Raw genomic sequence first — 27,717 nt, forward strand, 5'->3', positions numbered from 1 at the left:
GTTTTATCATTTATTAGTTTGTGTATTATGTTTTAAGGATGAAAAACCCCTTGCTACAGCAAAAACAAAAAGCACAAAAAAGAAGTCTGAAACAGCAAGGCCGTAAAAGTCAAAGCACATTATAGCGAGGTATCATTGTGAATGAATTTTTAAAATGTACCGCACACAGCTTCAGTTATGTGAAGTAGCAAATTTTTTAGAGTATTTTTTTAATATTAGAGTGGGTGGGAGTCCTTTGAGTTAATGGCTTCGGAAAGTGCAGTCGGTTAGCTAATTAGCAAAATAGCATGACACCGATTAGGCCATGTGGAAAAAAAACAGACATGAAAATGTTTGCGGTCATTAGGTAAAAAAAGGAAAAAATATGTTTCCCACAGAACTTTGAATCATGTTTTTCCTACATTCATATTTATTAGTTAATGACAATTTGATGCAGTAAAGCTGTAATGAAGTTTTCCGCCCTAATACTCATGATCATACTGTCAACTGAAATAAAAAAACAACAAAAAAAGCAAGTAAAAATAAAAGTGTATAACAAGATAGAAGGTGATATATATTTATATATTTGTAAAAAGCACATTCATATTAATAACCTTTGGAATGAAATCAAAGTGGTCCCCCACACGGCCTATAATATATTATCATATGAAAATCTAACCTTTGTTTTTTTTCCCCAATTAATATTAGTTTTGATCAGGCAAGAATAGAATGTGAAAAAAACCCTAATAACAATAAATAAGAAAATGATTGGGTTGGTCCATGAGGTAAAAATGTGAACTAAAACGAGGAAGTCAATGAACAATAGAGTGTGATATTATTCTTAGAAAACACACGCACCCGTATGCACAAGAACCTGTCACTCAAACATCATCTTCACAAAGTCACTTGATGAATGTGTTGTATTTACAATAATTATGTACACAACAGACCCTCAAATCAATCACACCCTGTTCCGGTTGATGCATGTCAATCAAAAATCGTAAGCCTGCCCTGTTCGCACCTGTTAGCAAGCAATGCTAACATGTGAGAGCTCCTGTCCGACATTCAGTGTATGACTTATGTGGTCAGCGTTACGATGCTAACTTCACGCGGTCATTTTTTGCCTAGTTAGCATCATACGTAGCTTTAGCCTAACGAAAACTAGCTTGACTGTCAAGGTTCATGTGATTGGCGAGTTAGGACAGCATCAAGCTAACGGACACGCTCCCTTCAACATTAATTGCTTCATAATCGGAGAACATCCGGTTAGCGACAAGATTAGCATGAGGCTAACCCGCCACATCAAAAAGCCTGATTGTCGGGGTGCATGATGTACAGCACGATGCTAACTGCATGCACACCATCCTTCATTAAGTGTCACATTGTCGTGAGCGCCAAATGCTGCGTCGTTTAAGTGTAAGTACTGAGTGGTGGGAAAGTGAGGCCTTATAAACCACTTTTGATATATTTTTTTGCTGCTCTAGACTGCACTCGTGGTTCACAGATACAAAGGAAATGTAATACTTTTCTATTGCATTATTTTTAAACAAAGAGCACAGTGAAAAGGAGTAAAAAAAACATTGCAAACGAGGCTTCAATTTCCCATCAATAGTTAGCGGTAGCACTTCGCAAACAGAATGCTTGCCACCCACTATCTTTCCAAGCTACGTTGTTAGCGGTTAGCAACATAGCATACCACAATCGTCATAAAAAAAGAGCACTTTTGTTAAGGTGGAGGTTGCTTTTTTTTTTTTTGTCGGAAATTAGCGCTAGGCTAACTAACCCAATCTATGAAAGTGAATGTGTTAGAATAGTAAATGGCACCACATTCTTTTGGCAGCCATTTTGTATGCTTATCAGCAATACTGACAGGCACTAACACAGCAGATATTAGCATTTTAAACGTGATGTTTTTTGTTTGTAAAATTCATTACAATTTCTCGGCATTCAAGAATTCCTCATTCTCTCCCCGATTGTCACTCCTTGAATGTTTGCCGTCAGCAGTTGAGTGTTTTGTTTTTCTTTCACGGATGTGGCAAGGACACGGAGAGATAGCAAAAGGTGTGTGAGCGTGGACGCCTCCAAAAAAAAAAAAAAGAAGGCCCAATGTGGGCTCAGTCCTGTCCAATCAGGCCCCATGAGGCTGGATATTTTGTTCAAAGGCAGTCCAAATCCGGACCGTCTATTTGTGTGTGTGGGTTATTTTTGTTTTTTCGTACTAAAAGAGCGCTTTGGATCCCTGGTTCTCAAACTCTGACCAGGCGTCGTTCAGCTCCATGAAGATCATCTTTGCATAGTCCTCGTAAGGCTTGCCAGTTGCCTGCAGGAGGTGCCGACGAATCAAAAACGGGAAAAAGGAAGAGACAACATGACTGTGTGAGTGGTGGACAATACAGGTGCAAAAAATATTTGGTTAAACAACTATTTCATATCACCAGATTAACTATACTGATTATGAGATAAAGTGGTTTAATTTAAAATGGTCCAAATTCTCAGAATTTTAGCCTCTCAAAAATAACTAAAGTGAGAATTCTGTGGACCTCCTTTAAAGAGGACTGAAAATTATCTTTGTTTTTTTACCTTATCTGGATGGACCACCAGGACGGCCTTCCTGTAGAACTTCTTCACTTGGTCGGGCGTCACCAGGTCGGCCATGCCCACCGGCTTCCAGCGGGTCTCGCCCTCCCACAGCACGGTGTGTAGCGTCGACAGCAGCGCGCGGATGTTTCTCTCCTTGCCTTCGATCCAGTCCAAAATCTAACGGGAGAGACGGCAAATAGTCATCTGAATGCATAAGGGAAGTAGAACATCGGAGTTACAAGCAACTACATTCAATACAAAGACAGTTAAATTGGCGGTTAAATGATGATAGTTTTTGCATGCCTGGAGAATTTTTTGAATGATATCTTGCGGCCTTAGTGAGCAATTCAAGTTATATTAGTACTTTGCTTTAGAGAAAAAAGAAAAATGTGAGCAATATAAGAATAATAACAGCAACAATAATAAAAGTAATATAATAATATAATATTGCTATTGTTTTATATAAATATAATTGCTTTGATCCATAGGATTTATCGTTGAGATAAATAAATACATAAATAAATATCTTCGCAAAGTCAAAAAAAGCCACACCTTGTTTCATCCCAAAAAAATGGTTTCACACTAAAAACGGGAGGAAATGAACATGTCAAGCAGAGCAGAGGCTTTGTCGTGTTTTTTGTGACACTTCAAATAACAAAACAAACAAACAAAAAACTAAGTCGAGAAGGGCTTTTTCAGCAAAATATAAACATCCAGGAGTGAGTGAGTCAATGTGGTGGACAGCCCGGTTGAATACCTGCAGTTTAAGCGGGTCCATTTCCTTTGTGATCTCCTGCCTTCTCATTTCTGCGATGGTCCTGGGCCCTTTTTTATCCGTCTTGGAGGAAAAGCCCTGAGTGGACAGCAGGTCCCCAAAGTCATCCTCCTTGACTTTGGGCTTGGGGCCTGCATCGGACAACACAAAGTGCAAAGACAAAAACATTTTCAGACGACGCGTGAGGCACGCGAGCCGAACTCGACGATGGCCAAATACCAAATCCCGGCGGCCGAACGCCTCTCTCCTCGCGGCCTCCGATAACGCTGGGGAAGTTGAGGTTGTAGTTGGGCTTGCTGGCCTGAGAGCTGGTGGACGGGGTGGCTGACGAGGTTTTGGGCGCGGACCCGGATCCCGACTGCCAGGGCTTGCCGTGGCCCTGCGGGGCTTTGCCGCCTTGCCAGGACGACGACCCTTGCGGCTTGGCCGAAGACGCGGAGGAAGAAGACGATGATGATGATGGCGCCGTTTTGGGAGGTCCGGAAAAGGTGCTGTTGGTGGAACCTGGAACATTGAGCACTTTAGCTTGACCTGATGCCTTATTCTGATTCAGTTTTAGCTTTTTAATAGTAGTAAAAGGCAATAACATTGAAACAATGAATTGCACTACATGAAAACTGGAGAGAATCATATACTTGAGAAATTGGGCAGAAAAAAACCTCACATTAAATAAATTCCATCGAAAAAATAGGTGCTCTGTATCATGCTGTTTTTTCGGACTCACGTTGAATCAAATCATATCTGCGTGAACGGTATCGTAATTGTGAATCACGCAAAGGGAGTGATTAAAATTGATATTAGAGTGAATCATATCAGCAGAGTGGTGTAAATTTTAGTGCGCGGCAATTGAAGTGGGTTTAAGTACATTAGAATAAGGGCTGTCACTGTATTTTTAGATTTGAATCTTCTATTGATTATTCCATCGATTATTCAAAAAACTGATCAACTTTTACTATGCATTAAAGTGTATAACAGAACATTTTTTTCATCTTGAGATGTACTACTAATTGTTTCTTTTTTTACTGTTTAGTAAGTAAAAAACAACATTTAAGCAATATTAAAAAGAGGGATTGATGTACAATTGGTCTATTATTAAAATATTTTACAATTACAGTCGGCCCCCGGCTTACGAGCACCCTGATTTACGAACAATTCGCCTTACGAGCGTGGATCAGGGAGATTTTTGTCCTCCGCTTACGAACTAACCTCTCGCCTTACGAGCAATTCGACATTCCGGCCATTGAGTATGTAGAAATGTTCTCGCCTAACTGCGTCAATATATTCAGCAGATGCGTCATCTACAATCATTAATAGATACTTATGGCGGTAACGTGAACGCTATTGGTCTTACAATCTCACACTGACTGTCTCACTCACGGTGTCTAAATATATTACCATTTAAGTGTAGTGTTTGTACAGCTAAAGGGAAAAACAGCTGACATGAAATTAAATGTGCCGATTGCAGGACAAAGAATTGTCATTGGTTTAAATGTGTGTTTTTTTTTAAATTAATTGTCAATACATTCCAACCGTTTAAAAAAAAAGTGCGAATAAATATCAGTCAGTCACGGAGATGCGAATATGCTATTGGTCGATTAAGGTCACCCGGTCTCACTCACGGAGATGCTATTGGCCGGCGTCACACGTCAATCACAGAAATGCCGATATGCTATTGGCCGAACGCCTTTATCTAGCTTGATGGGACAGGATGGAAGGAAGGAAAGAAAATTAGTGAAAAACGGAATGTTGTGAAGACTTTGCAAACTTTATCTGTTAGACATAGCTTCTAAAATTACTAGCAGCGGTAAAGAAAGAAATAAGAGGATGATGTTTTAGTATCTGCGTGATTTGCACCCTGACTGAAGGAGTTACTGTAACACTGTAAGACCAATAGCATATCTATCGCCGTGTTGACTTTGAGCGTTGGACTCTGCCCCCCTCCGCTTACACCCAGCTCAAGTCTCGTCGTTTCAAAGGTAAAAGCTTTGAAAGCTTCCATTGTATTTATTATATAATGCAAGTGTACAGCAGATTATGTCACTCAATTTTAAGATATGTATACAGTGTGTCGTTTTTACCTAAGGCTTCGACGCGCGCTGCACGCATTCACGAATTAACATGGGTTTGGATTGCCCGCTATACGAGCAATTTGAGATACGAGCGTAGCCGCTGAACGGATTAAGTTCGTAACCCGGGGGCCCACTGTACCTTGATAACCGATTAGTTGTTGATTAATTTTGACAGCTCTAATTAGAACGTGTGAGTCATAGCATAATTGAAGTGAAACAATGTTGTAATGATGAGTGGTTCTGTAATTGGAGTGAATCATATGTCTATCATATCTAGTCTGCTTTGTATCAGAGTAATTGGAATGAGCCATGTGCAAATGGCGACTACAGTATTGAATCATAATTAGAGTGACTGGTCATATTGTAATAAAAGCGAATCCGACTTTACTGTAACTGAAGTTTGAATGATTCATGTATCATAATTATTAGCATGTCTTATAGCGTACAGTAAATGGAGTGGATTACATCATATTGTTATTGAAGTCAAAGTTACGAAATTGTAATTTGTGTGAATTGTATCGCAAGTGAAGCCGGATCATCTTGTAGCATAACCGGAGCTAATAGTATTTGATTGGAATTAATCTTGTGGTCAAACCAGAATTCGTCAAGTCAGAATTTTCATCATCAATATTACATTTCAGGGGACACGTTATCACTTACTTGGTACATTGGAGCCCAGATTCCCTAAATCAGCAAAGGGATCGAAGGTTTGAGACTTGGCCTTGGACATGGATGACATACTAGAAGCTACAAGCACACAGATTTGACAGTGAACAAAATAAATACATAAATCAAAAACAAACAGGTTGCATGGTAATACAATTAAATAGGAAACCATTGCTAACCAGTGCTGATGTAAGCGGGCCTACTAGCACTGGCGTTCATGCCTGCCGATGTGCTCGCCGCCCAGCTGTCCCACCCGCCCAGGAGGTCCGGGTGACTGGCCGATGATGTCATCTTGGGAGCGTTGTTCGCTAACTTATCTGAAGTGTATGTATAAATATGAATACATTGATCTCAGCGTAATATAGCACCAAGCGATGTCAACTCACTGAGGTTTAAGAGGCTGGCATTGGAAGGCGCAGCGGCTTTGCCTGGCGCCGAACTGTCGGAACCCATCAAGTCACCAAACAGGTCGGGTCCGGAGGCCTGCCGGGACGAACCCAAGCTGGATCCCACGCCGGAGCTGGAGCCCATCCCAAACGGGTCGAAGGGATCGCTCATGGCTGTGCACAAAAGCATATTGTGCCTTGCCTATTTAGTGTATGGCAAAACGCTTTTGTTGACTTTCTATTGAAATTAAACCACATGTTTTCTGGATATCCCGCATTTTTTTCTCTTATGAGTGGATTATCAAAACGCTAGATCCATCTTCTCCTACGATGGCCCTTTGGTCCAATTTTAGAAGCTTTTGTGACAAGCGAGTAAAAACGTTTGTCAACCCCTGGTATAGAAGATACCGAATAATGAGTCGTGATATCCACTGGCTTCAACTAATGTTCGGCCTTAGTAGATTATATAAAAAAACTTGGAGGGTGATTATTTCATTATTCGGGTAATCGATTTTAAAAGGCTTCAGTAGTAACAAACCTAATTTTACCAACAGTTCCTTGGAGAATGCATCTTAAAAGTCATATAAACAAGAGTAAGGCGCATAATAACAACTTAGAAGTTAACATAAAAAAAAGACAACATTTTAGTGAAAGGTGGCACACTTCTGAATATTTTTTAGAAATAGAAAATACTCATTTATAGTAAAAAAAAAGTGTAGTTTGAATCACTATTATTAAGAATGGCTCAAAATTGAACACAATACAATAAAGATGCTTACATTTGGAAGCGCTGAAGAACAAGTCCTCCTGGGTCGACGCCGTGGGTCCAGCAGGTGGCGCAAACAGGTCATTGAGGAGGTCGCTGTGGCTGGACGAAGTTTTCAGGCCAGCAGAGGATGTTGGCGGCGGCGCTTGGGGCTCTGAGTTCAAACCTAAAAGATCGGCTGTGTTTTCGGCAGGAGAGTCCTCGGCGGTGGGGGTCGGAGTCTGTAGGGTGGGAGCATTTGAGTGAAGATCTACACTGCTATGTTAGCTTCTAATGCTAATCAGTCATGTGCAGTTCACAACGTTTTTCAACCCTTCTTATTTTTATGTCAATGTAACATGGACTGCTAATTGAGCAAGTGTTGTGTAACTTCTCCCCGGATGGTCAAATGCTATTATTAGCGTACCTGGAAGTCGGCATCGAAGAGCGGCTCGCTGGTGTCCCGCGACAGAGGCTCCCCGCTGGGGGCCGAGTATGAGTAGGACTCTCCTTCCGACTGGTCGCTCTGGTCTTCTTGTTCATTTGAGGATCCTCCCGTTTGGATGCCCGATGAATCCTGAGGCCCGCCCACGTCTGAACACAAGAAAAGACAAAAGGGTCACGAAGGTCAGTTCCCATTGGAAAGAAACACTGTGGATCTTGGATACATTTAAAACGGATAACTGCTTACGTAAAGTATTCGTCGGGTAAAAAATCCAACCACTCACTCTCACTGAAGTTATTTTATTATAATAATTGTTTTTTAAATGTTCTCAGCATGTCACAGTGCCCCGTCACTGGCAAGCTATTTTTAGACAAAGAGCAAGACAAAAAAAGAGAAGAAAGTAATACATGAATAAAATAAAAAACTGTGATCGCCATCTAATTATTTTCAAAGCAGCAGACTGTTGAGCCAACTCTGCAAGCAGCCAATCATATTCTGCCTCATTTAAGCGCCCCTTTGTTAGATTAAAAAATAAACAAAAAAAGTGCTTATTACCAGCAAGGGAAACAGCATTAGCAGTAATTGAAAGATTGATTTTTTTTAACATCAGGGTAAACTGTAAAAAACAATTATCAGCCCATGCCTAGCTTTAACTATGTTCATAATTATTTGATCGCAATTAATCTGTTAACCTGAAAAGTAAAAAAAAAAGTCAAAAAAAAAAAAGTAAAATTAAGGCTATTGTTATGCTTGATGTTTCAAACTTAACCTGGCGAAAGAATGGGACAATTCTTTCTGCTGGTTGTTTTTATGTTTCTCTTGTCACAAAACACCTGAATGGTTGGCAATGAATTTGTTTCAAGAATTTTGCAGCCATAAAGACCAAATGAAATGAAGTGATACCTTCCCAATCCAGCGTCTGGAAGAAGTTGTTAGGGTTGGTCTCGCTGCTCACGGGAGATTCTGCTTCCGACACGGTCGAGCTTTCTGAGGTTTGCGCGGGCTGCTGCGGCGGTAAACTGGAGTCGTAGAAGGCCGAGGATCCTGGCTGACGAGGCAGTTCCGGTTTACCTGGGGATCATTAAATATGATCATGAAATCATGACATTGAGTTGGTCCAAAAAAAGGAACGTTGTTCCCAAAACGTGCGAGTGGCGTCATTTACCAAATTTGCTGAGGATCTCCTGTTGCTCGTCGCGAGACGAAAAAAGGATCTTGGGATTGAGGCCCTTTGTTTGGAAGCTATCCCACGGCGGAGTCTTTCCGCTGGGTCGGTCTCGGGGCTCTACGTCGATGTCAAGGTTAACCTGGAACAAGTCCGGATATTTCTCCTGGATGTCGCATGCGTCCAGGTCGTACCTGCCAGAAAGAAGGTCATTCGTTGATCTTGGAGCGGGGGTTTTCAATTTTTTAGAGACATTTTACAAAGGACACATCTCATAAATTTAAACATAACTACTATGAGTAATGGGACAAGTGCTGTGCTAATTGGATAAAATATTACATAATATTTTATGTGTAGCCCAAATGCTACAGGAAGTCTTAAGTTATCTATTTGCAAGAAATAAAACATATATTAGAATTAAAATCTCCAAGAGGCTAATGGGTGGGGGTTCTCTGTTTTGTGAGATAAGTCGAATTAGTGAAATCAAAAAGTATTTTTTACTTACATTATGACTTATTATGCAAAGGATGGTTTTGCTACTTAAAAAAAAAAGACTAGAGCTCTATGATTATAGTATAAAATAAAACAGTTCTTTATTCCTGAAGTAATGCCTTTGGTACAAAACCCCCCATCTTTTTTAGTAAATTAGTCAAAGTAATTTGTTAAGTATGTTTTTTTTGGTTGTTTTTTTTTTAAACGCTGCACTAGTACCATACACACCCTTAAACCCACATGGTGGATGTTCAACAGTCAAATAGGACGAGAGTAAGTGGCAGAAGAAAGTGATGCTCATGAAATTGCAGATAAAAAGATTCACTTGATTTAGAAAAGAACAATTTTTCCTTCAAAACAGAGTTGATACCTACTTGGCAAACTTCACAGTGGTGGCATTTCTGGGGATGAAGCCTGTGTGGAACTGGATCTGAAACATTTTCATGGAGGCCATCTGAAACCACAAAGAGTGAGAAGCCAATGAATTAGTAGACAACTCTATCATGAGATGACAAAAAAATATTGTCAACCTATCCGTATGTTAGGTTATAATGTTATAACATTATGTGGAATAAAAAAAAATAAAATCCTTGGCAGAGATGTTAATTTTGACCTTGGCCTGTAGACGACCCCCCAGCGTGGACCTGGCGTGGTATATCACCACCAGAACATCACCTTGAACTGTCACATTCAGGGGAATCTCTGCACTTCCGTCTTCCATCTTAAAATCTCTGCAGACAGAACACAAGCAATATTACAGTGTGGGCCAAATGTAGGTATGCATTAAAAATATACTTTATCACAGTTACTTTTAACAAACATTTTAATCTTGAATGTTCTTCAACACAGAAACACTTGCTATTGTGGGGATTGCACGTTTTAAGCACTTAACATATCTTGCACTATGTAAAACACTATGTAAATAAAAATATATTGTTTGATAAGAAAAACAGTCAAATGATATTTTTTTTCCATTGAGTGCCATTGATGTCACTAAAGTGTGCCATAGACGTCAAATGACGGCGACTACGTTTTAATTATATTTAATGGGAATCAGCAGAGTAAAGATTTGAGCAGCTCCCATTTGAAAATAAAGAAAAATAAAACACTAACTCCTGTCAGTCAGAATGTTGAAAATTGGCTGGCAGGTTCTCTTTTGGAAATGGCTAGAATTAAAAGTTAATTGCAACCTTTGCATTTTTTAAAATAGCATAATACTACATTGAAATGTCAATTTAAATTTGATCCAAAATTCCCACGTTTGATATCTTTATCTATATTCAGGAGCAGGTCACCAGAAGCACTGAAAAAAACAAACATACTTCATCCTGTCGTACTCCTGTGAGGTTGTGAGCACCCTTTCATCACCGACGTAGACCTCACAGAAGGGCCGGCAGCCATTGCGCTGCTTGTTAAACAGAGGCACGGGCGTCATGGTAATGGCGCGGATGACAACTGGCTTGCAGTGCGGGATGATAGGCTCCTCTGCCATCATGTCACACATGTATTCAATGTACCTGAAAAAAAAGAAAAGAAAAAGAAAAAAAAGCACAGATGGTCAGTTGGCTGTGAATTAAAATGGACACAAAATGGTATTGGCACCTCTTGTGTGATGGGGCTATGCCAGGTGGGCAACGTTTCATGGAGAACATGTAGACCGCCGCTTCGGCTGTGGTGAAGAGGCGGCAGAAGCACAAGAAGGAGCAAACGGCTACAGCTGAGGCTGCCCTCCCGTCCTGTAGCCCAAGAAACGAGAAAAAAAAAAAAGAACATTAATCGACATTTACACACCCCAACATGGCCACGCTTGTTCTCCTTCCTTACCAGGCAGTGGACCACACAAATGTTTCTCTGGTCCTGCTTGAGCCACTGGTGCATGTTCTTGCACACGCTGTACAGACTGCGCAAGTTGGGAGAACGCCGCACCTGCCAGTTGCACTCGGAAACCTGGAGCGTAAAATACATGAAAAAAAAAACAAAACAACAAAGTGATAATGTTAGTCAGTCATCGTAGACGTTAGCATGAAAGCCTGATTCATACGGAGACTTGTACTCAGATTTAGGGCTGCAACAAACGATTATTTTAACAATTGATTAATCCGATGATTATTTTGTTGATTATTTGATGAATTGAATTTAAAAAACATGTTATAATTTCCATTCCTTTAGTTAACAAACCTTCATGTTAAAAGAGCAGGTTTTTTTTTTTTTTTTTACTGTCCAAAACACTAATACGTGCGCTGTCGAACAGTGGCACTTGCACAATTGGTGAGTCAGAGTAGAAATTATCGAGTCACAGTCATCCATCCTGACAAGCTGCCCACATGGACTCATACCCGGTTGTGAAAGCGAGACGGCCTATAGGAGCGTTTGGAGAGGTTGTAAACGGCATAGTGTCCTGGGTGCCGCGAATCTAGAAATAGGCGCACGTCCTCGATATTGTTCTTTATCGCCGATTCCACTCCTTCCGCTGGGAATGACATGACTGCACACCAAAAAAGAAAAAAAAAAAAGACACATTCAAAATTCACTTGCGAATAAGGGATTAAAGTTGTGCAGAGTTCAAATCCAGACGATACTCGCCTGCTATTCTGGACGTGATGTAGGATATATCCAGGTCACCTTTGGCATAGCTGCAAGAGAGATCACAGGGCCAGAAAGGTGAAAAAAAACAAATGATGAAAACAGTATACTTGTAATAAAATTTATTAACCCTGCTGATAGGTTATTGGTAAAGTTGATTCATTTTAAAGCCTAAGAGGAGGAGATTCTGTTGTGGTTTAGCACTTCAGTTACAGTGCGAGTCAAATTTCAAGTAAAAAATACCTGTAAACTGTGTACATGTAAAGGCATATCTCTCCTGTTATGTTGCTTCTCATGTGTAGAAATAATGCTCTTGGTTGGGGTTGCCCCAGGCACATTTCATGCCAAGTCGAAAAAACAACAAAAAATACACATCATCTGATTTGCTTTACCAGGGTCAATTTGGCTCCAAAAATAACATCAGGGTTAACGTGTGTAATCAATACATAAAATGAAAACAGAGTAGCTCACATATGTCCATCAAATCTTCAATATTATCTTGATTTGAATTAAGCAAATAATTTGACACAGAACACACACGGAAGAGCTTTATTTGTGTGCATGTTTTTTTTTCCTTTTAAATCTGCTATATAACTTGGTACACTAATTGATTCTCTATTAGGCAGCACTGAACGCCGGTTAGGACATTGCTTAGTTAGCAATCAGTCATGCAAATATTCACTTTGTTTCTTAGTATCTAAAGGAGACACATTATGTCGTTTAAATTCATATTACAAAAGGCGCAAACATCAGAGAATAATAGCAGCTTTTTTTTACTGCCATGCTTATTTTCTCAACTGAAAAAAATACATACAGTAAAGGGGGTATCCAGACAAAAGAGGTTAAATGTTTAGGAAGGTGCAACAATTCATCTTCATTTTAGAAGATACAAAATTGACAGGTATGACATTGTTAAAGTTTAACAATACCAGTATGTTTCCTTTTCAAGGAAGGGCAACACTATTAGTTGAACTTCTTTTTAGGGAGGTCTTAAATTACGACTGTAGTTGATTTTTTTTGCATAACGTGAGCAAACAGTTTCTTTTTCTCTCTTGTTTTCTACTGAGAAAAATGCAAAGGCAAAAGTTCATCTTTTTCGTGAAAGTGCAAGATGGATGATTAAGCCTATTCTTAGGCAACCATAGAAGTTTGTCAATTGTATGGCAAATTGCTTGTGTACAGTACCCCCTATATATGGAATACAAGTAACTATTACATCTACTTGTCTCTACTTGTAAGTGTGGATGTATTCAAAAATAAAGCCAATAAAACTATTACTAATTTGTGCACCCAACAGCAGCGCTTAGATTTGGGTTTTGAAATCATAGCACATCTTCACCCATGCAGCTTTCCATAATATGTCCCCTTTAACTCACCGACAGGTGCTTGATTCAAAACAAGCTTATGAAATGAGTCTGGTCAGTGTGTTTATGTGATTTTACTTGTGGGAATTCAAGCGAGACGTAAAAGAGGTGATGTTAGCACGAATTAGCTGTTATTTTGCAGACAATACAAATGTAGCAGAGTTGAATTCCTCTAAAACAAACACACAGACTACAGGAGCTTGATCGAGGCTCAATGTTTACCTTGGGTTGCTAGGAGATGGTGACATAGTGAGGGATTGGACACAGAGGAGAAAGAAAAAACAAATAGACAAAATGTAAAGGGTGATAATCATGAATACACCCAAAGAGATGGAAAACAGTGGAATAGTCAAATACCTTCCCGGTCATCAAAAAGAACTGGAATTTTCAAAGTTGAAAACGTTCAGTTGGAAATAACAGTAATTTATATGGATAAACTGGAAATTTGGAAAACTTGACTAACGCTCAATTTTATTTATTTATTGTTTGTCCATAGCTCGCCCCATTCAACAGCAATGACTTTTCTCATGAATAAAAACATACATTTTACTAGGGCTTGGTATCAATTAAGAACTTTACTTTCCGAGTTTGATTCTTTTTCGTGTAATACAAACACATTTCAATTCTTTAGGTTTTCATTCAATTTGATCTTATATGCTATATCAATTCAGTACAATAAAAAAAATATCCCAAAAAACTTTTGTGTGCTTATGGTGAGAAAAAAGAAAACAATGCAGTTATCTTACAAAAGAGCATGTAAGCTTAAACAGCATTTCTTCCTGGAAATTGAAATGAAAATGGAAATTCTGCCAGGCACCGCTTAGAAAAGACCTTCCTTTTACAGGACAAGCCAGATTTCATGTTTAAAAGTTTAAGGTACTTGATTCACACTGTCCATTTATTATGTTTTAGTCAAGTGTGACCTCTGCGAGTACAACGCAAATCACACACAATGTGCTACCCACTGGCCAGACGTTGAACCAATTGAAAATAATTGCTCAGGGGAGGAGGCGATTTATAATCACCATCATTACAAACGTACTTGGAGAATATACTGTATTACAGTATGTCAGTCAATGATTGGATTTCATGGCAGTGAATGAGTCTGAGCACCTTAATGGACTTGTACGTGGACAAGCAGAACTCAAAGGGCCTTCATCATAGTACTTTAAGCTTTTTACACCTAAATATTTGCTTTTAAGTGATGGAATCTTACCTTTGGTGCATTGGAAATTCAATTTTTTTTATGAAATATGAGTTTTTGTGGTGGCTGGATTTCTAACCAGGAAGTGAAATAGCTCGTTCACTGCAATCTTGCCTCTCACTGTGTAGCTGCCATGCCGACAGTCACCACAAAACCACAACAACAAAAAGATAAAGTTGTAGCGATCAGTATCGGAGTCAAGAAGTGGAGTGAAAAAGGAAGCTAAAAGCAGGCGTTATTCTGACACTGAAATGAACTGTAGCTGTCAACGAATCAGAAGATGTGTCAAGGAAGCGCACTCAGTCACATTCGTTCCTCCTATCAAATCGGTCCCCCCGGGAACCAATTACTCGTAACTACAGTTCCGGATGAATTATGTACTACAACGTTCGTTGTCTGGGCCCGTGCTCCCAAACTCACAGTTTAGCCACCTGGACATTTTCTACAGTCAAACTTTGTAATAATAAATTTGTTGTTTAGCTGGCCGGTGCAAATTTTTTCCTCCCCAACCCCGGAATGAAACCATAAGTAAAAAATGTAAAGATCAATTTATTCTTGCAGGGGTAGTATGAGGGTGGTGTAGAGGCGGTATGAGGGCCTGTTATCGTCATAATTTTATCAGTTTGGGCGGGGCCAGCGCTGAAAGTGCAGAATAAGCAAGGAATTTTTAGGGTTTAACGTGACAAACTAACAAAGAACTCTTTAAAAAAAAATCCTACTAATGATTGAATATGACACATTTGCATTATATACTTTTAATACCTAGTTAATTCCATTAAATTCTAATGAAAAGTTACCAGTTTAGCTCCATTTAATTTCCAGTCCTTTTCAAACCTGTTGCAATGTATTTGTGAACAAAATATGATGGTCAACAATAAAATACAAAATACGTAGATCAGGACACAGTGATATACACTCAGATAAATTAAGGGGGAAGACAGTGAGGATGCCCATGTTATGTCATTTGATATAAAACAGGATTGATTCAAATGGACTAGACGGCATATCCGGACAACACGCATCATACCTGGCTACGGACTGGATGACCTTGGAGGAGGTATCCTTGATGTTAGTCAGGAAGCGCTCTGTTCCTCCCTTGAGGATGTCCAGGAAGCCGCTGCCTGACTGCTCAGGATCGTAGATGCCTTTCAAAACGTGGATGAAAAATGGAAGTTACACATATATTTGGTTTTACTTCATAAACGCAAGTATTTGTATGTTTTTCATGAAATAAACATTTACTTGAAATTCGTTTTCATTCGTAAATCAATTAACAATTTATATAAATGTTTATTTTTACCATTTAGTTTATTTTGAATTTATCAAGTATAAAAAAGGGTTTAAAAGTATTTTACAAATATGTAGCTCGAGTGCAAAATCTGAGAAGAGCTATTGTACCAAAATAGAACTATGTCTACTAGCTGACATTTGCAAACTTAGAAACCTTTTAAAAATATGGCTCTAGGTGCGATCATGCACAAAAAAAAAAAAAAAAAAAAAAAAAAAAAATCAAAAGCGACTCTCACCTGCATTGCTGTGTACATTATGCTGTATCTGTGAGGGTGCAGCCACAGCCGCTGTCGTCGTCGTCATTCCCGCCGCCACTGCCCCGTTACTTCCAAACCCTCCGTTCTGCTCCAGGAGCTGCAGACATTCGTAGCCGTCATACATCGGACGCCAGCAATAGTACGCGGTCAACATCATGCCTTTCAAACAGTTTTTCAACTCGAACAAAACCCCAAGCTGATCCGCGGCATTTACTCCGTTTTTCTCCTGATCATCCTTGTGGTCAGTGGACATCTGAGAAGGAAGTTCAGGAGGAGGCGGAGGACAATAATCTTCTTATGGGCAGCAGGGAAACCCCTTCTTAACGCTAATCAGATTAGCCTGCTTCCCCTGACATACACTCGCCGCCCTTGTTTTTGAAAGAGTCGCGCGCTGAAAAGCGGTGCCTCTTAAACTTTGTCCCGCGAACCTTAGCTTGGGAAGTCCACAAAACAAAAGCCAGTGAGACACGAGCGATCCAATATAGTAATTTTTATAAGACGGGCCATCATCCGGTCCATTTTTTTGTCTTGGACTCGCGACTTCCTTGGTGAGGTTAACACTCAAACTGAACATAAAACAAAGGAAACTCATTGTACATTAAAAACAACGCGATAACTTTGCTTTAGAAAAAAAAAAAAAAAAAAAAAAATATATATATATATATATATATATATATATATTGCCTAATACAAACAAGCAATGCAAAATATCATTGATAGGCTAAGGAATAGCGTGTGTGCAATATTTTAAGTAACTCTTTAGGCAGCTGATATTGGAATATGAACTGTAGCGCAACACTTGTAGACTGACAATGAAACTATTAAAAACAGGCATATCTTCTTTATGTACTATGAAGAACAACTAATATTACTGTGGCTTACTTTAGAGTGTTGACATGTGATGTGTTATCTGTCTGGGTATTAAACTGCCCGATATGGCCAATGCGTACACCCCAGAAGAATCAGCACCATGTCATTGAATTGAAGCAAAAAAAATGTGAAAAAACATTTATTCTTTATCATCTAATTCATAAAATATACTTTAATAACATACAATATTAGAGTAAAATGTGTTTTATTAAAAACATATTGCATATTATTTTGTTTGATTTTTTTTTTTGGGGGGGGGGGGCACTGGAACGAATGAATAACATTTCCATTCATTTCAATGGGGAAAAAGTTAGTTAAAGATATGAGAGTTTTGATCACTGCATAAGTATCCATCATTTTGAAACGTGCATACCTTCTTCAAGCGAAGAGTGAGCCAATAGAACAAAAACGTTTTGTGTTTATGGCCCCCAAAAAACATTTTCAGTGTATTTGTGCTTTTAAATATATGTTCTCTATTCTGCAGATTTTCAAATATCACAGGAACCCTAGCTGTGAACGCATTTATTTTGATGGCAGTGATCAATTATATAAGAAGATGAATTAAGATATAATGGCTATAAAATGGCAGTTTTCTGACCTTGAAATCAGCTTTAAATAAGCCGCAACTTTGGTGGAGGATTTGCTCATTAGCGGCACGATTTGGGATAAGGATCGTGACTTAACTGCTAAATGTGAGGCACCATGCCAAGACGGAATGAGGGAGTGGGTTCAATCTGTGATTTGCTTTCATTTCAGTCTGTCTGGTTAACCGGGTTAAGTCAATAATGCGTCCATGTTGGCGATAAATGACTCCACTAACATACTTACAAGCACAGTGCCAATATATGTTGAAAATAATGAAAGAAAGGAGTCGAACTGCGCATAGGTCGAGTTTTCTTTCTTTGGGATTATTTTATTAAAGTAATGCAGTTAGAAAGAGGCGGTTGCGCTGTTGTGGGTGTGAACACATCCGTTTTGCTTTCCGGCTCATTGAAGCTGCTCCTTAGAGTCAGTGCTGAAGAGGCGCACACACTATTTGACATGACTGAGGCAGAAATCGATTTGCTGGAGTCCATGAAGAATTTCAATGTGTGTGTGTGTGTAACCCCTACACAATGCATGAAGTCATTTTGGTTGGTTGTTACATCTACAATGTTCTGATGTCATTCATGTGCAGGTCAAAACTAGAGTCTTAAAAAAAAACACTCACAAAACTATAGAACAAGGGATGTAAATGATGACACTACCTCTGTGATGGGAGACTTGGGGTTGACGTTTCGCGCAGCTGCTATTTCCTGAAGCCGGTTGACCAACTCTGTGATGGAGATCCGTTCCACAGGGTTCACCTTCAACATGGAGCCTGAAAGAAAATAAAAAGTGACGAAAACAATACTGCCACAAATTCGGAGTATCGACGCCAAACATGCACTTACGAATGAGATCGTGGTATACTGTGTACTTGGTGTCGTTCTGCGGCATGGAGTACTTTCCGTTGACGATCTGTAGCTTGGCGCCCTCCTCAAACGGGTGCTGCTTGAAACACAACAGGTAGAGGATGCAGCCCAGGGCCTGTGGGGGACAGGACGGAATTAAGAATGATAACTGATTGACACTTTATTGGTTTGATTAATTGGCGAGGAAATTAAGTACTGCTATATAAATGAGTTTGGGTTAAGGGCTTTTAAGTTTCAACATTGGACAGAAGAAGATAATGCATATCCAATATGGACTATTATCTTTAATGTACCCTTTTAGAATCTTAACGCAGTCTTTGCATGCTCTACAAGATATCAAAGTATCTTAGGAAATTGCCCAGTTCCACTCTTAGACTAGGCTCACAATGCTGGGCTTGACGTTCAATTTTTTTGTGATATCTGATTTTTCCATGAGGTCGTTCACATTTCCCAATAAATGCAACGTATATGTTACCTGTGTATGAGCCCCAAGCAGGCCAAAAGTGTCCCGCATGCGCAGAGGACACCGTGGCGTCACACAGCGGGCGCGGATAACGTTAGTGTTTATGGAAATACCACAATGGATGGCCGTACGGCTGTCATATCGTAGCCACAATATTTTCAATCTGTTAAATTCAAGTTGGAAATTAAGGGGAAATTTGCGGTATTTGGCCATGGCATTTAATACCGTGACAGCAACGTCTCTCTTGCTCCGCAGGAGCGAAAGAAGACACACACAAACACACGGAGAAAATACACTTTGTTCTCGATCTCTCAGAATATTGTATGAATAACTTCTCCACATTCCGCAATAGTTGTTTTTTCCAATCTGCTACCGCCTTAATTAGTGCAGAATTGTGACATGTCGCATGTACGAGTTGAATGATTGCGACCTGGTCCTTCAGACGAAAGTCGCATGTCAAAAGATCAGATACGTGGCGGATTTAGTACCACATACCAAAGTGGCCTGGGTCGCATTTTAAAAAAGTGGATATGTATCTTTCACACTCACATCAAAAGATCAGATGCAGTCTGGATAGCGACGAAAAAAATCGGAATTGTGTCAATTCAGGCTGCATTGTGAACCTAACTGTAGTGGTCCAAAAAGAAGGACGCCTTATCTACTGTGCTGCGCCCAAACTTCAGCTTTTGTTATTACTGTGCCAGCTAACTTATTACAGACAAAATTCTATGGTAAAACAGAGATCTGACCCAAATGTCTTGTTTCTCATTGATGGGATAGTTAGAGTACAGGTCGATCATTTCCGGGGTCCGGTATGCTGGAGTGGTATTCCTTGTGATCTATGAATAGAGAAGGACAAAGTTACTGACGACACAGTAAGTTTAACACAATCAGAACAAGTTTTATGTAAGACTTTAGCTCGGTGAGCATCAGGTTGTTATTTTGTGCCCCAAAACTAACATTTTGAGAGCTTGGATTTTTTCGTGTGTAAAACATCAACATCCTGTCCCCTTTGCAAATTCAACAAATAGGATTGCTACAATGCGAACATGCTAACAGTAGCTATACTCAGCAAAAATGGGAACGGAAAATGAAAGCAAATGTCCCGGAGCTAAACATTTTGAGATACTGTATGCAACTGTTTAAACCGGTTGATGAATGTGGAAGGTTGATATGAAAATGATGTCAATGAGGTGAATGAGTTGAAGTTGAAATGGTGCGTAAAATGTGGACAAAAGCTAAACATGGGAAAATGCTTGGACTAATTTGGGTGAAGTCTTTTGGCCAATTTGAAAATGTGACAATCCAGTGACAATAGTTTGATAAGCGAATGTGTAGGATGAGGTAATTTTGGAAACGATCCCCACAGATTTCATAGGGATATTTTTCATTAAAATGTGGATAAAGTGTGATGTCGGATTTAGGATGGACGAAATGAGAGCACATGATCAAGCAATAAATGTGCTGTAATGGCATGACGGATGCATGTGCTAACAGGTTTACAAACACAATCTCTGGTGCACATCTCATTGCGGTCAAAGCAGGACTAAACATCCTGGACTGCCATCTTTATTGAATCAAAAGCGTCTGGTCTTTGTCAATGTCAAGTCCCCAACGGATGCAATCATAAACGAAAAAGAAAAAAAAAATCTTAATGGCCCTTAATGGGAGAGAAGCCTTACCATGAGCTTATGGTGTAATATATTATTTCAACACTGTAAATTAGTGGGGGAAAAACATTTTGATCCTTTTTTTTGTTACTTCCTTTATTCTAATAATAACAATTACAGTATAACTCCTGTTAATTGGATTAAAAAAGTTAAACAAAATAAAACACACAAAAAAATTGTTCGGCAAAACTGCATGAACTTAAATTTAATGTGAATACAATTACATACCTGATTCAATCTCTAGAACAATCAAAATAAGTATATTATCCCTACATATTGCAAATTACAATATTAAAATTAGCAACAAACATAGAAACTCTACAATATAATACAGTATCACGATACTTATGCAACAATTAATCCGTTTTATAAATATATTTACATATAATCATGACTTATATTACTAATACAAAACAAATGACATTGGAAATCTTAATTGAGTAATTGTATTTAACAATTTAGAACAAAATACACAACGATAAAGCATGAAGATAAGAAAAATATAATTATTCACATTGAGAACAAGATATGTAAATAATTCTGAAATAGATATAGTAGTCACTAAAATAATGCACATAAAGTGGTTTATTAACGTAATAGTTTAGATTGCATTCTTTTCCTCTACTTACACTCCTTTGCACCTTTTTCCTGAATCCGTAGATAAATGTAGTTAGTGGTGCTTTTTTAAAACACAATATACGTTTCTGCTTGCTGAAGGCTGACAGTGCCACCCGTTGCTTTTACCCTTTGCTTGACAGTCTCCGAATGCATTTCAATGAGACTTTTTTCCTTCATTAATTTGACACCATTCCCAGAAGCCAAGAGTAAACTTCAAAATCCCTTTGAAATGCAAAAGATGGCAAAGAAGTGCGACGTTGCGCACGTACCTCGTCCTCCACCATGGACCTCTTCTGTGCAGACCAGTTGTAATCGGGGTAATGAGCCACGGTGGTGGCGCTGCCAAAGTCGCACAGTTTGATGGTGCCTTGGTTACTAATCAGCAGGTTCTCAATCTGCAAGGGAGAGATAATGGCATCGCGCCCAGCTCAACTTTCTCGATGCATCTCAATAACTACGCGAGGGTGTAAAATGGATTGAGTTGGGATTTTGAGTAAAACTTATGACTGCTTATATACTTTTGCAGAAAAATAATATTTTTTTTCTGTGGTATGGAGCAAAACCTATGACTGCTTATTTATTCTTGCACGAGTTTTTTTTTTTTTTTTTTTAATGTTATCATGGAGACAAATGCGTCATGAAGCTTTATTTTTACATTTGTGGGGAGGTTTTTTTTTTTTTTTAAGAAAACCATGTATATAATATAATAATGACCAATTATAAAATGTGGACGAGCAAAGCGCTGCAAATACTATTGTCATTATTGGATAGGCTTTATATTTGATTTGGCTGACAAATTGTCGTCAAACTTATTTTCACACAAAATTATACCATTGGTCATTTCCCACAGTAGAAACCAAATGAAAGTGCTCAAAATTCAAACGAACGATTTTTTAAAAATAGTCTAATAGCAAATTCTTCCCACTCAATATTGCTACTGTGATTTAATATACCGGTAATCGCTTTTTCCAACATCCTCTTATATTTTAATAAAAGCAATTAATAAATTAAGTAAAAGTAATCTGTATTAGAATAAACAATACCTGACTTATTGCAATTGAAATCTAAATTAATATTAGGTGAAATATGATTCTCGATGCGGGGAAAAATTACTAAATCATTTATATTTCAGTGGGATTACGATAGAAATTTTATATGTCATGGATATAGCTTTTACAATTTGTATTCCTATTAAATGACATACAAGCCCAAATATTGAATTTATTTCATTTCAAAGAAAGAGCGATTCATCAGCAATGTCAAACCGATTTATATTTGGCATGTGTTGCTCTGAAAAGACGATATTATGACTACCTGACAAACACATTTACGTAAGCCTGTTTTGTTCAAAATCGATCTCTATAATGCCAAGTTGCGGAAAAAAGCAGTCAGCGACGAAAATTCACCTTCAATTCCGACGATTCAAGTGCTTTGAATCAAGCATGATGCCAAATCAAGCATGATGCTGATTTTTTCAATTTTCTAAAGACAAGTCATTTTGAAGCTGTGCGACACTATGCATGAAAATAAGATGTGGTTCTTTCTAAAAGGTGTAGCCCACCTTGAGGTCTCTGTGTATGACGTGGGGCTTCTGCTTGTGCAGGTGCTGCACAGCGCGGCACGTCTGGTAGAAAATCTTGAGTACCGTGTCGCAAGAAACAGGGGCGCGCTGCTCCACTCGCCGCAAGAAGTCCACCAGCTGGCCTGGAGGGGTGAGAGGAAACCTTAGTGGGGTCGACATCATTCCCACCACGTTCTGTGTCACTGTCATTTACACAGAACAGGACCATGGAATGTACAAAGGTCTGTATTTGAGTCTGTCTACAAAACATATTTACAAGGTAGGTTTGGATGCATATGTAAACATCGCACTTTCACGAGACACCGAAAAAAGGTGGAAATTAGCTGATTTTACCAGCAACATTTTTATACTGCCTCCAAACACGGAAAATTATGATACAAAATAGTAATGTAAGAAAGATGACAAGAATATATTTTTAATACACTTGCTTTGAAATGCATTTACTACCACCTAGAGGAATGAAGCAGAACTGTACATGACCAGCAACCATCCCTCAGATCATTTTTTGTTTTTAAATGCAAACATCATTTTTGCGTAAGTGTACTAGAGGCATCAAACTCCACAAAAAAACACTATTTTGTTTTTTTTTTATTAGTGCCACACCCATCTGAGGTTTGCTGTCAATGAAGAGAATTACACATTGTGAATTTAAAACTGGCATTCAAGCTTAAGATAGTCAGCCATCTTAATGCTAACACTACATGGAAAGTGCCATGGACATGCTAAAAAATATCAGCATTGATGTTGCAAAAGTTAAAACAGTTTAACACAAATGGTGTAGAAACACAAGTAGAAAAAATAACACCACTTAGGGATGTATTTTTCAATCTTGGTGATTCCTAATCACCCAACTGTTAATTGGCTGTTCAATTTAATTGCATAATGTCAACCCTTTTCAAATCTGCAAAAATCAAAAACTGTTTTTGCAGGGATTCTTATGCATACATGGATTTTTCACAACAAAAAAAAAAAATATATATATATACACACACTTATACATATACAGTGGGCCCCCGTGTTACGACCATAATCCGTTCAGCGGCTAGGCTCGTAACTCAAATTGGCCGTATGACGGGCAATCTAAACCTATGTTAATTAGTGAATGCGTGCAACGCGTAAAACCTTAGGTAAAAACATCACGACTTTATACACTTATTAAAAATTAGTAACATAATCTACTGTACAGTTAAATTAAATAACATAAATATACAAAGGAAAAATGACATTCACCTTTGGGGCGACGTGATTGAGCTGGTGGTGGGTGGAGGCGGAGGGGAGCCGAACCAGCAGAATTATTTTTTTCTTAAACGAGAATTTTTTTTTTCAAACGAGAACTTTTTTTAAACTGAGTTGTTTTGTTTAAACGAGAACTTATTTTTAAACAAGAACTTTTTTAAAATGAGAACATATCACCGGCAATTTCCTTCTCTTTAATCCATAATAGAAGAAGCCTCTCCATTATGTTGTTGACCGAGGTCCGTCCCCTGGCAAGGAAAGTCATGCCCTTCCAACACTTGCTTGCTTTAAAGGCTTCCTTGTTCTTGATAATTGTACGGATTGTCGAGCGGTTACGGCCATACTCACTAGCAAGGTTAACTATGCGTGCACCTCCTTCGTATTTTTTTATTATCTCCTGCTTCGATTCTACTGTCATCATCCTATAACTTCTTCTATTACCGCCACTTGCAATTTTAGAAGCCATGTCTAACAGATAAATTTTGCAAAGTCTTCATAACACACCGACCAGCTCGTACCATCAAGCAAGGTGAGGGAGTTTGGCCAATAGCATATCGGCATTTCTGTGATTGACGTGACGTCGGCCAAATCCATATCGGCATCTCCCTGACTGCCTTAATCGACCAATAGTATATCGGCATTTCCGTGACTGCCTTAATTGACCAATAGCATATCGGCATTTCCATGACATGCGAGAAAAGTTGTTTTTGTTGATGCAGCAAAGCGAAAAAAATAGAGCGGACACACTGACCAGCATGTTGGATGGTTTGTAAGACGAAAGGTTTTTATGTAGGAGGGGGACAAAAAAACGCCGCGGTCCACGTCCTAAGATGAAAAATACGTAAGACAGGGGGTTCGTAAACCGGGGGCCTACTGTATATAATTTATTTTAACTGACCACCTGATCAATCGGTTACCATATTTCTCGTATCTGTCAAATTCCGAAATAAACGAAGGTCTAAAAAAATCCACATGGTCGGGCCCTAAATATTACTGGAGCTTACTGAGCTGGTGCAACAGTCTTCTTTGTGTAAACACATATGTTATACTGCTCCCCAGTGGCCAAGGCATGCACACGAGAAATCACACAACAAGCACTTTCATGGATTTTTAGTGCCTCCTTTCATTTCAAACAGGAATAGAAAAGTTGCCCCGAAGCATTGAAACTAGCAATAGTAAAACACCCGAGTGAGCAGGCAGGAAGTGGGGGAAGGTTCAGCGAGGTCGTAGACGGACAGGCAGGGGTTTCGTCACCGTCATCTCCGAGCAGAAAGTGACGACTCAGCGTTAAATACACGCCACTGCCATGAATTTACCTTTGCAGAGTTCAGTGAGGATGAGGAACTCGGCCTGTCCTGTGTCCGACTCCTCTTTACCGATGGAGGCGGCCGAGCAGAACTGGACAACGTTGGGATGTCCTGAAAGTTTTTTCTGCCAAAGTGGTACATTCAGGAAAGTTTTAGAACAACTTTGGGATGGATTATTGAATACATTCAATTAAGTCATCATTATAAAGATTGATGATTTTAAAATGTACTTAAAGGCGTACAAGTGGCATAATGTTGAATGGGTTGTTCACAGAATTTGCTTGTAATTGATGCCAACAACTTAATTTCACAATTTAAGGAAGTTATGCACAAGCCATGGATGAAGTTTACGATAAAGCATCATCAGTCAGTAAATGGTACACATTATAGTTGTCTGAACAGTCTGAACAAGATTTATTTATGATAAATGAAATATTGTTCAACTACTTTTTTGTTGGGCTTATAACTGGTTGACTTAAAAAAAAGAAGACGACTTTTTTACATACCATGAAGCAAACTTCCTGGATTATTTCCTTGTTCTTTTCATCTTCATTGGACAAGAGTCGCTGAAACAAAACCAAAAAGCAGAATTTGATGTACGCATTTTGGTAATAAAGTATATAAAAGTGAAACTAGTACAAATTAAAGCACTGGATGCTTGTATTCAACAAGGTTCTTCTTACCTTAAGAGCGTAGTCTTTACCAGTGCTGATGTCCTGGGCTTCGTAAACAAAAGCGAAGCCACCTGAGGAAAACACGCGGTTAATGATTCTCTCAACGTTCTTATTTTTTGCTTTAATTCTTCTCTTGCAAACAAAAAAAAAATCCACCCCCAAAATATTTTGTTGCTAAATTTCTCCTTTGTCACTTTAATTCTCATCATTACCTGGTTGTGTTTGTTTCTCAACTTTTCCTGCTCCTTTATTAATTGCTTGAATTCTTATTACTCAGGTGTGTCTGTTCCGCAAGAATGTAATTTAACGTAAATGGTGTGTCACTAACTTTTTTGATTTGCTGCTTTAATTATTACAGCAACTTGGTTGCTTCACCTTACCTCGATTTTTATTATTGCATTAATTCTTACCACTACCTACTGCATTTGTTCCGCAAGGACTAAACCCTAAAAACATTGTTACTAACGTGTCGAAGGTCTTTTTTTGCTTTGGTGTCTTAAACTGGTTGTTTGTTTCTACCCTTCTAGCTAGTTTGTTGCTTATGTTTTCATTGGCTCTTATTGTTACTCACTTATTTTTTGCTTTACATTTTTTTAGTCACTCAATTGGTTTCATCACACTTTTACATTTGCTTCCATCCGTGATCTGGCCTACAAGAGTAAGCTTCACAGAGGACCACTCCTTAGGACCATTTTTGACGCCATCTTAAAAATAAAAAACAAGTGTTCACCTGCAAAACTGCAATTGTGAATAAATTTTAGTCTAAATAAAACGGTAACTTTCTAATCACCATATTTCCTTGACGCCACGAATTTATAAAAATGGTAATACTTGCTCTGGCCTCACCACAAAAACAGCAGATGGTCGAATTTTGCACGCAAATACGGATATGTTGTAATCCAACACACAAATACTGTATCTGCAAACAGGTGGATTCGCGAATGGTGAGGCGCGAATGAACGTTTCACTTTAAAGACAATTCAAGCTTCCCGCAAAGCGCAACATCGTCATCAGTTTGCAGTCCAGGTAAGAATGCAGTCGCTTGAAAAATATATGAAAAGCACTTTAATTGCATCAGAAAGAGTAAGTGGAACTGTTACTGATATCCAAGTGAATTGATGTTAGCAAGTTAGCTTCCTCAATGCTCGTTGGCACAAACCCACTGTCACTACATATGAACATGTCACTCTTTTTACCTTCGGCAATCACCCGCTTGATCCGCAGTTTCATGTCGCCAAGCTCGACCATCTGCCCCACAAAATCGTTCTGGTCCCGGCTTGCAGCTCCGACCGAGCCGGGCCCGGCGAGGAAATCCAGCGCCGATTGGAACAGCGACATTTTCGTTCAATTTTTTTTTTGTTTTTCCCCCAAGCTTGGCCTTTTTTTTTCTTTCACGATCCACCAAAATACAAGCCTAGGATAGCTGGGGACGCCGACCGCGTCCGAACGGACACGTTGCTACTTCTCTTAAATAAGTCGAAATTCTTGTAACATTTTCTTCCTGTTGTCCGGATGACGACGAGAGGCCACAGCCGTCACTCCATTCTAGCTAGGTCTACTTCCGGGATGGGTGGTGAGGTCACCACGAGCCGATCACGTGAGAGCGTATCGGCGCTGACTTCCGCGACGGACTGTGACGTCGAGATCATGTGAACGGAAGTAGAGAATCTTTTAATTTTGTAGTTTGTATTTGAATATTTCTTGGGTTTTTTGCGTTTTTACTTAAATATATATATATATATATATATATATATATATATATATATATATATATATATATATATATATATATATATATATATATATATATATATATATATATATATATATATATATATATATA

The 27,717-nt window shown here is 38.9% G+C and overlaps 1 protein-coding gene across 1 annotated transcript; it reads right to left on the reverse strand.

Annotated features, from left to right (window-relative positions):
• Positions 1-386: 386 nt before the first annotated feature.
• On the reverse strand, positions 387-27,544 carry gak (cyclin G associated kinase). Its single transcript, XM_088423691.1, has 29 exons — positions 27,071-27,544; positions 25,884-25,945; positions 25,707-25,766; positions 25,210-25,324; positions 22,637-22,779; positions 21,345-21,470; positions 19,537-19,626; positions 18,304-18,439; positions 18,118-18,230; positions 15,980-16,097; positions 15,481-15,598; positions 11,886-11,935; positions 11,639-11,787; positions 11,127-11,249; positions 10,905-11,038; positions 10,625-10,819; positions 9,916-10,033; positions 9,677-9,756; positions 8,811-9,004; positions 8,549-8,716; positions 7,628-7,794; positions 7,235-7,442; positions 6,456-6,629; positions 6,249-6,386; positions 6,064-6,150; positions 3,554-3,838; positions 3,317-3,465; positions 2,560-2,736; positions 387-2,299 (listed from the first exon to the last, which is right to left on the reverse strand). Exons 1-29 carry the CDS (start codon positions 27,210-27,212, stop codon positions 2,198-2,200), a joined length of 3,921 nt encoding a protein of 1,306 aa, XP_088279817.1. The 5' UTR covers positions 27,213-27,544; the 3' UTR covers positions 387-2,197.
• Between the last annotated feature and the right edge of the window lie 173 nt (positions 27,545-27,717).

The sequence above is a fragment of the Hippichthys cyanospilos genome, chromosome 1 (assembly GCF_059441005.1).
Source record: "Hippichthys cyanospilos isolate Australia breed blue-spotted pipefish chromosome 1, RoL_Hcya_1.0, whole genome shotgun sequence".
In the NCBI taxonomy this organism is placed as follows: domain Eukaryota; kingdom Metazoa; phylum Chordata; class Actinopteri; order Syngnathiformes; family Syngnathidae; genus Hippichthys; species Hippichthys cyanospilos.